Source organism: Schistocerca nitens, chromosome 7, assembly GCF_023898315.1.
Source record: "Schistocerca nitens isolate TAMUIC-IGC-003100 chromosome 7, iqSchNite1.1, whole genome shotgun sequence".
In the NCBI taxonomy this organism is placed as follows: Eukaryota; Metazoa; Arthropoda; class Insecta; order Orthoptera; family Acrididae; genus Schistocerca; species Schistocerca nitens.
Window position 1 is genome coordinate 155150218 of NC_064620.1, and position 14234 is coordinate 155164451.

General features: G+C 41.2%; 1 protein-coding gene across 2 annotated transcripts in view; it reads left to right on the plus strand.

Annotated features, from left to right (window-relative positions):
- LOC126194832 (uncharacterized) overlaps window positions 1–14234 on the plus strand; it is a 40462-nt gene that overhangs the window by 14248 nt on the left and 11980 nt on the right. For both annotated transcript variants that reach the window (XM_049933168.1, XM_049933167.1), the window contains exon 2: window positions 2824–2935. In XM_049933168.1, coding sequence (XP_049789125.1) covers window positions 2824–2935 — 112 coding nt within the window. The remainder of the gene's footprint in view (window positions 1–2823; window positions 2936–14234) is intronic.

A 14234-nucleotide genomic window follows, 5' to 3' on the forward strand; every position in this document is an offset into this window, starting at 1 on the left:
TGTTTCTGTCACTGTGTGTGGGCAGACAAAGAATTGTGTTTGGCACAATCAAAAATTGGATTGAACTGTTGCACCCAACCACCTCTAAAGGTTATTGATATATCAAACACTTCCTTCTTCCCTTTTCTTTCATTTGTTGCACCTAATATGATATGCAGTTCAAATGTGGTTGACGCTCATTAAATTGTATGAAACTGTCCTATTTCACTAGCTAACATTGATGTAAATTTCATCATAATAAAACAGTTGTTCTTACTGTAAGATCTGCATTTGATTAACCACAGCAACAGTGAGAGTTCATGAGATACAATAACAGGCATTGAACTATTAGGCAATAAAGTTAAGATGATGATATTGTATCCCATAGCAGATCAGCTGTCATTTGAATAAAGAATACACCTTCATTTTTGCCCTACTGTTTGTGTTCTGTTAGCGCACTGTAATGTGTGTGTGTTTACTACAGTTGTTATTGTCCCTTCATGCTGCAGTGTTTCTTATTTTTGTAGAAATCATATTGCCCTACTTGGATAGCCTAACATATGGGCAGAGCATGTGAAAGGTGAAAGTGAAACAAACTCATAATGAATCCCTGTAACAGATTTACAAGGGGTGCTCTTATTCAGCATGCAAACTGAATCTGATTTTAGGTGTTTCCCACGGTTATTTAAGTAAAAGTCTATTTAAAACTAATGAACAGTTGAAATGCATAACACTTTGTCTCCTTCCCTAGCTTAAACTGGAAGCATTGAATCAAGAAGGGCTTCTAGTTATAAGAATAACTACCAGACCCCTGAGGATTGAACAGTTAACACCTGTGGATTTTCCAAAATGGATTAATGCCAGAAAGAGTGGGAAAATTATTTTCAGAGTCTATTGCACAACTTCCATCATTGGGTGACCCAAACAAAGTATCAGTGTGATCTGCCAGTTAGTTGAAAGGATACCATTTTATATCATGAGTCTGTCACTCAGCATCAGTGCCAGTTTTGTTTTTTTCATTAGTTTGTTTTTGATATAGTCTAGTAAAAATTTCTGAATAGTTTAGTGAACTAAAAGCAGGTTCTTGTCATTAATTATTTTTGTCTGTTCATCAACTGTAGTTTACTCTGATGTTGGATACAAACTATAGAATCTTGATCCTTTTTTTGTTATATTGTATGCAGAGCACTAATGAAGTTAAGAAAGTACGGAATTATGATGCAAAGTTTGAGGTATACCTAGACAAGTTAATTGGTAAGAGCATTGCCCATGAAAATTGAGGAGCTAGGTTTAAGTCTGTGAGGGTTGTATATTATCCCACATTGGCCTGTTGGTTATTCTTTGTGACACTCAGTCATAAACTTATTGATTTGCTTCTTTGCAGACTGTGCATTATGTTACACAACTGAGTCTGGCTTCTGCTCACCGACAATGTATCCTGAAGTAGTAGTAGTTGTTGCGTGGTGGTGCAGTCTGGCAGTTGAGTTCACTACTAGCTGCATGTATGAGCAGGTATTGGGTGGATGTGCAGTAGAGTTTATCGTTTCTGGTACAATTATCCATGCACATTCTGACAGTCTTCAGGTTTCATTGTAAAATGGTTAATGCTGTGTGGTGGCATGTGGTAAACTGGTAAAGCTGAGTGTAACTGAAGTGTTGTAAATGAGTAATATTCTGGTTGCAAGCCATGCAATGTGATATTCACTAACAAGTGTTCTTAATTGAACCCTCATTGTGTGGTTCCTCACATTACCAGCAATACAAAATATGTCATTAGCTCCTTGGAATAGAGATAGGCAACATCATCATTTAATAGAGCACACCAGGTGGTGTTATAAGTCTGAGTCTGGCACACAGTTTTAATCTGCATGACGTTTTCCCCATGTTCCATTTTTCATTAATCACCTTCACATATGTAACCACATCATAAAATTAGAAACATGATATGACATGTCTTTATAATGCAATATTTGTTCCCTTGTATTCTTGGTTTTAATTTACCTGAAGCAAAATGGCTCGTGTACACCAAATTGCTTTACTAGGTCTTATTGGAGGTGATATATCCTTGGCTTCCACTGACCTATAAACTGACTTATGGCTAAGTGTAGATTTGAATCAACTGCACAACAATGTTTTCACATAACCAGAATATTGCCTGTGGTAAAAGTAGTGAAAGTGGCAAAAAGTTTTTGTATTCATCATGTAATTAACTCTCGATCTTTGGTTGTAGTCTGACAGCTACCCACTTCATTGTATACCACACCATATTTAGATAGTGTTTACCGTAATAGCGTTTCAGCAGATACACTCTTATACTTGTGGATTTAACTCACTGGAGAGGACTGCAACATACAAAGTTCCAAAACCTGCATGTAGCCTAAGTGTGGAACCTAAGAACATAGTCTTTCCCCTTATGTATAGTTCCTGTAGGTACTGCAAAAATAAGATTAGACTAATTATTGGCGCACACAGAGGAATTCAAGCAGTCGCTCTTCCTGCACTGAATGTATAACTGAAATGCAAAGAACCCTAATGAATGGTGCTTTGGGACCTATCCTTTGCAATGTTCTTCAGTGGTTTGCAATGGATGTGGATGTAGAATATTACTGAATGGTTGCTGATGGGTAGACATCTGTGCCTGGGCATGCTTGGAAAAATCATACCAATCTATTTTTACATACAGCTTAAACAAGTAGTAGTTGATATTATAACATTCGCTCAGGCGTTGTTTCTATATGTATAATTCCAACCAAGTATGCTTTTGAAGAGTGCACATCATCCATTCCAACTACATTATCTTGATAATCTGCAAAAATGATTTCATAGTTGTTTAATTATTTACAGTTGGCTGCAATCAATAAAGGAAAAGATCTAATTAAAAATCCACCTGAGAAATCAAAATATGAGTCCTGCAAGCGCTGGTTCATGCTCTCTAGTCTTCCTGGGTCGAAATCTGGTAAGGTAATTTTCATTATTTCTGAATTATTCATATTGCATTTAAGTAGTGTGTTATTTGGAAACATTAGAAATAAATAAGTGTTCATAGGATGCTTTGCTATGTTTCACATTTCCTGGTTTGTGTTATGTTCTTCTCCAGCATAGTGATAGATTCACTCAACCAGTAGTTGGAGGAGGGGGTTAGGTGTCAGCAGTTTATTATGGCTTCTGACACCACTGAAGTACGGCATTTTTTCACATAAACATGTATAGCATTGCCGGAAGTGAAAGGAACATAAGAGTACCAAAGAAATCTTACAACCAGCTAGGAATCAAATCAAAAAACCTTTTGCACATGTAAAGAGGCTAAACTTTTTTTTCTGTTTATGCTTAGGAGACAGACATAATCATTGGGAATATCTAAGCTATTGGGGAGAGATAGGGTAGTTTTTTAGGATGCATAGCCATTTTGGGGTTGGGGGAAAGGGGAGGGAGGGAGGTTCATTGGGAATATCAAAGCTGTTGGGGAGAGAGAGGGTAGTTTTTTAGAATGCATAGCCATTTTGGGGTTGGGGGAAAGGGGAGGGAGGGAGGTTGGGAGTGAGCGGGGGGAGGGGGGGGGGCTGGCATTCAGTATGCTAAGATGATCTGGTGTAAATAAGAAGTAGAAACCATATTATCTACAAAACAAAACAGAAAATCTCAAGTAGACAAATGACACACAGTGAAAAGGGTATTTACAGATTAGGACAGATGTAAAATATCAAAACAATTGAAAATATATTGAGCAATTTGGAAGGAACAAAACATGCACTTATCAAAGAAGATGAAGTGGTCCAATTAAGTCATAAAAGTAAATAATGTAATAATAATAATAGCAGCTCAATTAAGTCAATCAGTTAAGAGAGAGAAAACAATACCCAAGGCTATACACAAGTAGCAGATACAATAGACAAAACATTACATCAATGAATAACTCAACTGGGATATGGTGATGGAATTTCCTTTGTAAAATAGAAAAGCAGCTGACCACTAAATGCAACCATCTATGAAGTCAATAGTAATGTTTACCCTTTCCATTATAAATAATTCAGTAGAAAGATGGTTATTGCAACTGATATGAAGATAACAGTGTTTAGCTAGAAGAACGCGCGCGCCCACACGCGCTCGCCCACACACACACACACACACACACACACACACACACACACACACAATCGGCAGGTATGTAAATAATTAGAGATATAATTCTGTGTGAGATGTAGAATGGCCTCCATACCTCATGGCCCGATGTTGGATTGCATGGAAATGTGCTGGCAGGCATACTTGTTGTCAAGGTTCTGGATGACTACGTCTGACCACCACTAGGGAGGCTTACTGTATTGTGCACCAAGCACATCGTAACCCCTTCCCATCTGCGCCTGCCATCCAAGAACAAGTAATCGACTTGTACAACATTCTGTGTCATCCTGTGCCATTGGTTGGAGACTAGCAGCAGCTGGACTAAGGAATTACTACCCCATTTGTAGGCTTCCATTAACACCACAACACCAGTGGCTGTCTTTGGAGTGGGGCCATGACCAGGAAAAATGAACTGCTGTTCAATGGGTTGCATTGTGTTCAGCAATGAATCACAATTTTGCATTGCATCAGATGACCATCATCAACTAGTGTGATTGTGACTTGGAGAGAGGCCCCATTTCATTTGGTTCGTATTGAGTAATGTTGAAAGTACTTCAAAGAGGTGCAACTCGAACTGTTTGCACTGATCAGTTGTGACATGTAGGGATATGCCAAAGTAGACAATCCACTCACAAAACCAGATTGTGGCTACCATTGTTGCTCTTGCCACATTCATTGGATGGTCCACAGGCTAACAAGAGAAATGGTATAACTGGTATCCGTATGACTGCTATAAGTTGCTTGTTGGATGAAATCTGTAGTAACAAATGGTAGGGCTTGTGACATTGATACATTGCAGTTTGCCATTAAAGTTGAGTGCAATATTTGAATATGTCAGAGCTGTAAGTCTGACAGTGCTTCAAGGGACATCTTCAGTTCATTGGCTCCTTCTTGAGCACTGCCAAGTGCTGTACAGTCATAGATCCTACAGAGCAGCATCAGTGCAAGATGAGGCATTGTCTGGTCCATTCTGCTCACCACCAGCATCGGTATGTCAGATACCTGTAGTAAACTGTGAAGTGAAGTCCAGTTGCCACCTCTGGTGCGATTATGCCTTTTCCGAGTGGCTTATAATCTGTGATAAGGGTGAAATGTCTAGCTCCAAGCGTGGTGCCAAAACAGTTAGACTGAGGTATAGTCCACTTAGGACTCATGGACGTATGTGAACTTTTCTGCTTGTGAGGTTATAATTTTTTACTAAAGACGCTGAAGTAAGACTCCTCATTAAACAGTTAAGACTCCTCAAAGCAAACAATTCACTAAGGCCTGATACAAAGCAGGCCTTATTTAGGGGTAATAATATGAAGCCATGTCAAATAGGGTAAAATCGTTAAATCAATAGTAGAGAAGGTGTACAGATTACTTAGATTTGTTGGTAAGATTCTGGGAAAGTACATCACATCTGTAAAGGTAGAGATTGTCAGTTATGTTGTACATGTCGTTGTAATTGTACTATCAATTTTGACACACTTTTTTCAGTAGATCCTGTTCTGTATTTTAGAGTTTGTGATGTTTACATACTAAGCAATCACCAGTGCTGTGAGAGAGAGGTATCGTATATGTATGAAATTACATATGTTCACGCTCACATACAAGCAGGTGGAGATTGCGAATCTATATGTGCAGCAAAGAGAAATTCAAACCTAAAGCATATCTTCAGATATTTATTCAATTTTTATAGGATGCTTTCTTTTCATTGGTCATCTGTGTCATGTGTTCTAGGTTTAGACATATCTTTCAAGAATTTGTTGCGAAGTGCTTGCAACAATGCATGATTATTCACAAAAGGTTGATAAAAAACCATTAAGCGCAAGCAACAATGGAATTCACATATTCTTGTGAGGTGCAGAAATTTAGAAATAGTTTCCACTCAGTCTTGAAGTTGCAAAATCCGTTGTGCATTGACAAGGTACCTTAAAAATTTTACTTCCATTGCCCCTTTTGACAGATTAATCACCAAACCATGTTGTCTTGAAGATCAGGAGAGGCATTGCATAGTCTAAATGGCATTTTCAGAAATTTTGGGGTCCAGTTGTTGTGCAAAGAGCAATAGCAATTTTGTATATGCCTTATGGTGCAATTGATATACGATAGAAAGCACTGTTGAAGTCAGACATGGAGAAACCTGTTTTGCCACAAAAATGCAGAACAGTTTTAGATATGTGGCATGTGGTAGCTGTCAGGTATTGTTGTGGTGTAATGCTGGCAAAAGTCACTACAAGGATGCCACCTGTTGATCTTACTCTGTGAACAGTATAGTGTGTTGAGACCCAGCTGCGATCTGAAGGTGAAAAGGCCCTCCATGCTAACACAAAAGAGAACTCTTACTTTGTGATCTTGAATTTGTCTGAAGGTATACAATGAAGCCACACATGACCTGTTAGTTCTGTTGTGGAGTCATTGTGATTTATCACATAGTGTTTTACCAGTGCTGGATTAGGTGATGGAAGGGGAACTTCAGGAAATGGGTGAGTGGGTCATCATTTGGTGAATCGGCAGCATTCACTTTGATGCTAGTGTGGTTGGTGTGGTGTTGCTGTATTTCGCTAGACAACTGTGTTGTAGAGTCAGTCAGACTGTGGTGGTGTAGATCTGAAAGAAGGCCATTAAACGATAGAAATCTGCTTCAACAACTGGGTATAGCATCACAACAATGAATTTCCATTCAAATTCATGTGAAAGATTGAAGTTACGATGCAAGGTGACATGGCCATAGGTGTTGACAGAAGGTTCATTCACAGTGTGGAAGTGACTGCCGTCATTGTTTTGCTGTGGAAGATGAGGAGTAAGGTGAAACATCAGTACTTGTATCAGAGAAGAATTGTAGCTTGGTAAAGTGCTCTCTTATGAACAGTTGATAGCTGTCCAGTCTGAAATCAGCTGCCATCGCTATTGATTTCTGGCAGCATTTTCCTTGTCAGGGGAAGGTAGGCACTGCCAGACAGCTGCTCAAAATTTTCTGTGGTATTAGCAGATGTTGTTCCTGACAGACAAGCTCTTGTTTCTTCTGGAGGAGCATCACCAGTGGGTTGCAGGTATGGAGCACTGTTTGTTTTTCTCGAAATTTCAGGTGCTTGAGTTTGAAGCACTTCCAGAGGGTTCTTTGCCCTGATGATCATTGTGATGTTTGCGGAATGATATATCTTGATTATTTGGTCAGGAGTTTGAGCATTTGTCACAGTTTGTGATCATTATGTGACATGATTGTCATGAGTAATTCTGTGTGATACTTTGGATTGGCTTACATAAGATACATTTATCATTTCAGTCTGCGATTCAATTTTCTCCCATGCAATGGTGTTGTGTATGATTCCATAAGAGGTCACCAAATGCTATGTGAAAATACTGATTATTCAACACAACATACAATATTTAATTACATCTCTTAATTGCCAAACTGCGAAGTACATCTGTACATCATTCATGTGTCCGAAGTCCAGAGAACAACAGTATACTTAAGCACCACTCACAGATTACGCCTTAGGCTTTTCCATTGGGCGACTGCTGCATACAAGACAGTAGGAGGACCATTCTATGGTCATGGGACAAGTGATTGCATGTTTCCAATCTCTCTAGCTACTATTGCTGCTAGGTAAAACCTGGTGATGCCACTGCTGCTTTATTCAAGCAACTCCTCATTTGACATCAAGAGGCAAAGTGGACCATGTTCCAGACCACCCAACCTCAGAAAAATCAGAGGTTGTACAGGGAACAGAACCAGGATCCTTTCACACCAATGGTAGCGACACTGATCATTCGACTATGAAGGTAGTCAGAGAACAGTAATATTGAAAGACTCTGTACGCCACATAAAGTATAAAATATAATTTGTGTGCAAGAAGAGCCTTTAACCCTAGCAATACTAGCGTGTTTTCCATAACATGTACTGCCGGGGGGAGGGAGGAGGTACTTTGTGCCCACTACAACGAAAGAAAAAAAATTCATTAACTTTTGTTAACTTTTATCAGCAACATCTTTTTCAAATGTTACTGATGTATGAGTAGGGTCCACAACCTGAAAGTGTAAGAAAGGTCCTGGATTGGAAAGTATTAATATGACATTTATTGTGAATAGTCACATTCACTACTAAGAATTAAGTTTTTGGGTTACGTTTTACAGAAAAATTCCCTCCACAGTGGGTTCACATTTCTTTTGTGAGTTCGTGCATGAAAGACATGGGGGCCTGAGCTATTGCAGCCCATTCTTCCTTCCCACACTGCATTTCCTTCACCGTTCACCACGCCCCTCCCTCCCCATCCTTGCTCTTCCCCTGCTGCCCCCTCCTTCTCCTCTCTCAGTGTTCTTCTGTATGTCGACCTGGCTATCCACCTGGTTCTCCATATTCCTTGCGGTTTTGTTCCTCTTGCCTGTTCTCTTTCATCCTTTTTGACATTTTGGTCCCCCCTTGGGTTTTGACCTCCACTTCTAAATTTTCTGTCTTTAGTGTGAGCCATTTGGGGAAGAACTCCTTCCCTAGTGTCTATGGTGTGGATTCATCTCTCCTCCTTCCTTCTCCTCTTCCTTCCCTGCCATAGCCCCCCCCCCCTCCCCCGCACCTCCACCCAGCTATGTCACCAGCACATGTAGCCAGCCCTTGTGGTGGGGCTGTTATGCACCCATATGGCTGAGCCCCCCTGACAATACAGGGATCACAGTTCTGATACCTGAGCTGTTGCCTTCCCATGTATGCCAAGGAGGGGTTGCTTGTCATCCTAGAGCATCAGAACTCCCAGCAACAGCCACTGTGCAGATGGCCGTTACTGTCGCTGGGTGGTATCAGGGTGGCTTTGTGCATGGAGTGGTCATTTTGTTTGACGTATGCAGAAGGATCATAAAGACAACCGCACCAATACCGGCGTCTTTATTCTGCCTATCGAGTGAGATACCCTCCCAGAGAATGTCAAGGTCATGGTGTTACTGATGTGACATGAAGTTGTACATCTAGCTATCCGTGATGTGCTTTTGGTGCTTGCATTTTGGGCATGTATCATCCTGCTGTATGGCAGGCCCCTGTGTGTGACTGTGGACACCCGCTCCATGAGGGAAGCCCCTGTGTTCTGCCACCTGAGTGTATAACTAGTCATGACTGCCACTCTCAACCATCACCAGATTGCCCAGTTTACGAGAAAGAAAAGAAGATACCAGAGCATAACTCCCTCAATCGTCTACCTTACACTGAGGCTTGTCAAAAAGATGACAGACTCCACCCAGTGTTGATCTCTTCTGCTTTTGCCTCTGCTACATCCTTTTCCTCTCCTACTTCTTCCTTACCCAGTCCCCTCACCCTCTCCCCTCCCCCTCCTCTACAATTCCCACGCCCTCCCCTCTGGGTGCTGCTCCCCTTCCCCGGCCAAAAGAGTACCCCCATTCTTCGGTATCAGCCAGTGGTGGGGCTTCTTCCCAGGACCCCATCCCCTCTGGCGTCTCTCAGGCTGGAGGCCTACAACCACAAATCGGATATGGGGTGCACAGTGTGTCATCCGCTCTCTCTCTCCATTCCTGATCTTGTGGAAGCCTGCTCTCCTTCTGTGCCCTGCCCTCCTCAACCTCCGAAAGAGAAAAAGAAACATAAGACCCAAGATAAGGCCACCCCCTCCCCACCCCCAACTACACTCTGGTGCCCCCGGAGGTGCCAACATTTCCCTTGCAATTTGTGTCTGACATCTTATTTATGGATATCATCCCATCATCATTGGTGATGGATGGTGACTCAGCAACATGATTGACTCCGATCTGTTCGTCACCCATTTGGATACCTGCTGTGTGATCATTCAGTGGAACTGTAATGGCTGCTGCCATCACCTTCCAGCTGTGCAGTCCCCTATTGCCATTTACTTGGCAGCTTCTGTTGTTCTCCAGGAATCTCATTTTACTAATGATCACTCACCAAACACTAAATGCCCCATTGGATGACCAAGGCAGTGCTGGATGGATGACCTGGCGAGGGACCTAGCAGCCCTGGGAATTGAAAACACCTGGAGAAACTGGCCACAAAACAGGAAGGAATGGAGGCAGTTTGTGGAAGCAGCGCGTGGTCTGCAGGGCCTGTGATCGCTGGATATCTATCTATCTCAACTTTTGTGGGGCAGTGCTTTTTCATCTAGCCGGTGGCTCCTCATTGTCCAATTTCTTGTGGACCAAGACCAGTGCCTTCTTAATGATGGTTCCCCTATGCGTTTAAGCGCTGCATATGGCGCTTCCTTTGCCATTCATCTATCACTCTCTTCCCCTCCCCTTCTTCCTTTCTCCTTCCTTTCTCCTGTTCCCTTCCCAATGACCTGGTTATCCCTCTTGGCTTTCCATCATGCTGATTGGCCTCTGTATACAGGTTGTGTTTCCACCTTTTTTGTCAGGGTGCATTGATGAAGTCTTCTGTGATCTGTCTGATAAGATTATCTGCACTGCCGTCACTGCCATTCCCCGCTTGACGGGCCCCATTCACTGTCTGCCCTGCTGTAGTGGTTATTGCCACTGCTATCTGTGATTGTCATCATGCCTTTGAACATCTAAAACAGCACCTGTCTTCCACCGGTCTTATTGTATTTAAAAGTGTTTATGCCAAAGCCCATTACTTAATCAAACATATCAAACAGGTATGTTGGGAAAACTTAGTCTCCTCTCTAGAGTCATGTGTCCTTTCATCATGGATGTGGGCTACACTCCACACCCTCCAGGGTTGTCAGCAGCAGTAACCCATTCCAGGCACTGCCCTTCCAGATGGGCTTTGTACAGATCCATCATTTACTGCGAAACACCTCGCGACCCGTTTTGCGACGGCATTGGCATTAGCCTTCTATCTGGCTGCATTCCTCCTCTGGAAAAAGCAGGCAGAAGCTTCCCATTTATGTTTTACACCATGTCAGGCAGAATCCTGTAATGAACTGTTTACTGGATGGAAGCTGCTTCTGGCATTCTCTTCTTCTCATGATTCAGCTCCTGACCCTAATGCCATCCACAACCAATTTCTTCAACACCTCAGTCCTCCACAACGCCATTATCTCCTCCAGGTGTCCTTAAGCCGAGCAAGGATCTGTCGTTCCTTTATAGTACAGACCTATCAGCCTGACCAGTGTTCCATGTAAGTTATTTGAATGGATGGTGGTTCGTCAGCTCAGTTGGGTCATTGAATCTCAGAACATTTTATTTTCATGCCAGTGGGGCTTTCAAGATGCATGGTCTCCGATTGATCTTTTGCTTCAATTGGAAATCGCATTTAGACGGGCCTTTTCTCAGTGGGGCCATCTTGTTGCAATTTTCTGCAATCTTTGTGAGGCCTACAACACTGCTTGGTGCCATCACATCCTCCTTGCACTTCATGAGTGGGGTCTTCGGAGCTCTCCATGACCCAGGAGAATGGCATTCCACAGGGCTCAGTATTAAGTGTCCTTTCTTTCTTGATCGTAGCCTCCGCCAGACCGTTGGTAACCACTGTTCTGTATGTGGATAATTTCTGTATTTGGACTAGCTCCTACTCAGTGGCCTCTGGAGAACAACAGCTCCACAGTGTCATCCAGTGGGCTTCCATGTGGACACTCTAGCACAGTTTTCAATTCTCTCCCCTTAAGTCAAGGGTAGTGCATTTCTGTCATCGCACTACAGCCCTTCCTGATCCGAAGCTCTAACTCAATACCCAATGCCTGGCATACCATGGTCCCCCAGTTCCATTTCTTGGGTCTTCTGTTTGACAACAAGCTACTTGGTTACCCCATAGCCATCGTGTGAAGGTTGACAATTTTCATAAATTCAATGTCCTTCGGTATATTGTTAATTTTTACTTATGAACCGTCTGGCAGCAACTGAATAAAACACAATTTTAGTGCCATACGCATTTTGCCTTTATTTTCTGCAAGGCATCATCAGTGGCCTGGAATATGTACATATGATAGCTATTTTATTTACATTTATGTCACTGTGCCTATAGGTTATAAACAGTTCTGGTGGTTGCTATTTCCTATTAAGTAGTAATGTTTTGAACTGTACTTACAGGTTGCGTGGACAATTTCTTGCATATTACGCTCCTGTTACATTTTTGGTGTTGTTCTTCTTCTTATGAACGCCAATTTGCGGTTTTTTCCACATTCCACATCACTATGCACTGAACGCTTGTTTTAATGCAATGTTTTGGTTTCTGTTGCCGACTGTCAAACGTTTCTGCCAAAGATCGAAACTTATGAGTGTAATTATTGAAGTATCTGTGGTCTGTTCGTGTATGCATTTGTGTGTGTGTGTGTGTGTGTGTGTGTGTGTGTGTGTGTCCGTGTGTCCGTGTCCAGATGGTGTGGGGAAGAGTTTTTTTGTTTTATGTTATCATTTCCTTTATTAAGTGTAGTAGGGAGCCTGTGCTGATGTGTGTTTGTTCATTTATCACATGTTTGTTTTCTGCTATGGCTTTCTGGATGTGGAAGTTTTCTTGTGTTTGTATAAGATGTTTGTCATGGTTGCTTATTTTCATTTCTTGTTCCATGTTTGTAGGATGATGGTTGTAATGTTTTAAATGGTCTGCAAATGTGGAATGGTTTGTTTCATACTTCCAACATCTGATATGTTCTTTGTATCTTGTTTCAAAATTCCTGCATGTCATGCCTATGTATACTGCATCACAACTTTGACATTCAAGTTTATATATTCCTGATTGTTGGAATTTGTCCCTCTTGGTAGCTGGCTGGCTTAGGTGTGATTGAAGGGTTTGCCCAGGCTTATATGCTATTTTGAAGCCCTGTCTCTTTAGGATGTTTGCAACTCTGTGTGTTAGTTTATGTGTGTAGGTCATGGTGTACCATCTGGTTCTTTTCTGTGTGGTGTTGTCATTGTGTGTGTTTGTTGAGTGTGTTTGTAAGTTTTCAGCTTGTGGGTTCTTTTGTATTCTTGAAATGTTGTGTTTGTTTTTTATTTGTGTTTTTATTTTTTGATTGAGCCTGTGTACCACATGTGTGTCATACCCGTTGTTCCTAGCTATTTGTATGATTGTACTCATTTCTTGTTCATAGTTTCTCTTGCTGAGTGGGTTTCTGTTTAATCTATGTAACATGTGTCTTAGTGCTGCAAGTTTCTGGCTGTGGGGGTGGTTGGATGTGGAATGTATTATTGTGTCTGTGGCTGTTGGTTTTCTAAAGATGTTAAATGTATGTTTGCCATTTTCTTTTTTAATTGTAATGTCAAGAAAATTTATTTGATTTTCTTTTTCAAGTGTGAATTTTATGTTCTGATGAGCTTTGTTTATTTCTGAATGGAGTTCATCTATTTTTTCACTTGGCTCATCTAACAGACAAATAATGTCACCCACATATCTGTATCAATATATGATTTTGAATCTTTCATTTGTGGTTATCTTTTCAAATATCTGATATTCTAGGTGACTGATGAAAATGTTTGCTAGTGTTCCTGATATTGGGGATCCCATGGGCAGTCCATCAGTTTGTAGATAATATTCTTTCTCAAACTGAAAGTAGTTTTGTTCAGTTGTCAGTCTGAGCATATCTGTTATTTCTTTTATTGCGTCTGTGGTGAGGTTGCTGTGGGATGAGAGATTTTGTTCTATGATTTCTATTGTTTCTGTGATAGGGATGGAGGTATGCATATTTTCTATATCGAATGAAATCAGTGATGCTGTGTGTGGTACCTGTATGTTCTGTATGTTTTCTATTAGGTTTCCTGTGTTTATCACTGTTCTGTTGTTTTCTACTTTATAGTGTTTTGTAACTAACTTTTGGAGGTGTTTGGCTATGCGGTATGTTGGGGCTTTCTTGAAGTTGATAACAGCTCTCATTGGCATTCCGTCTTTATGTACTTCTGGTTGACTGCGGAGTGTTGGTGCTTGTGGGTTTTTCTGTGTTAAGTAGTATTCCTGTTTGTCTGTGAGTGTGTGTTCAATGTTTTTCAGTGTTCGTTTCACATTTGCCTGGAATCGTGTAGTGGGATCTGACTTCAGTTTTTGTATGGCATTGGTGTTTATGTATTCCTTGGTTTTTGTGATGTATTGCTCTTTATCCATGAGTACTGTTACATTTCCCTTGTCTGCTCTTGTTATTAATACGCTACTGTTTGTTAACTTTTGTTTTAACCTTTTCGTAGTGGCTGCTTCTGTTTGGTTGTTCTTATTGTGTGTCTGCTGTGTTTGTTTTATTATGCCTTTTATT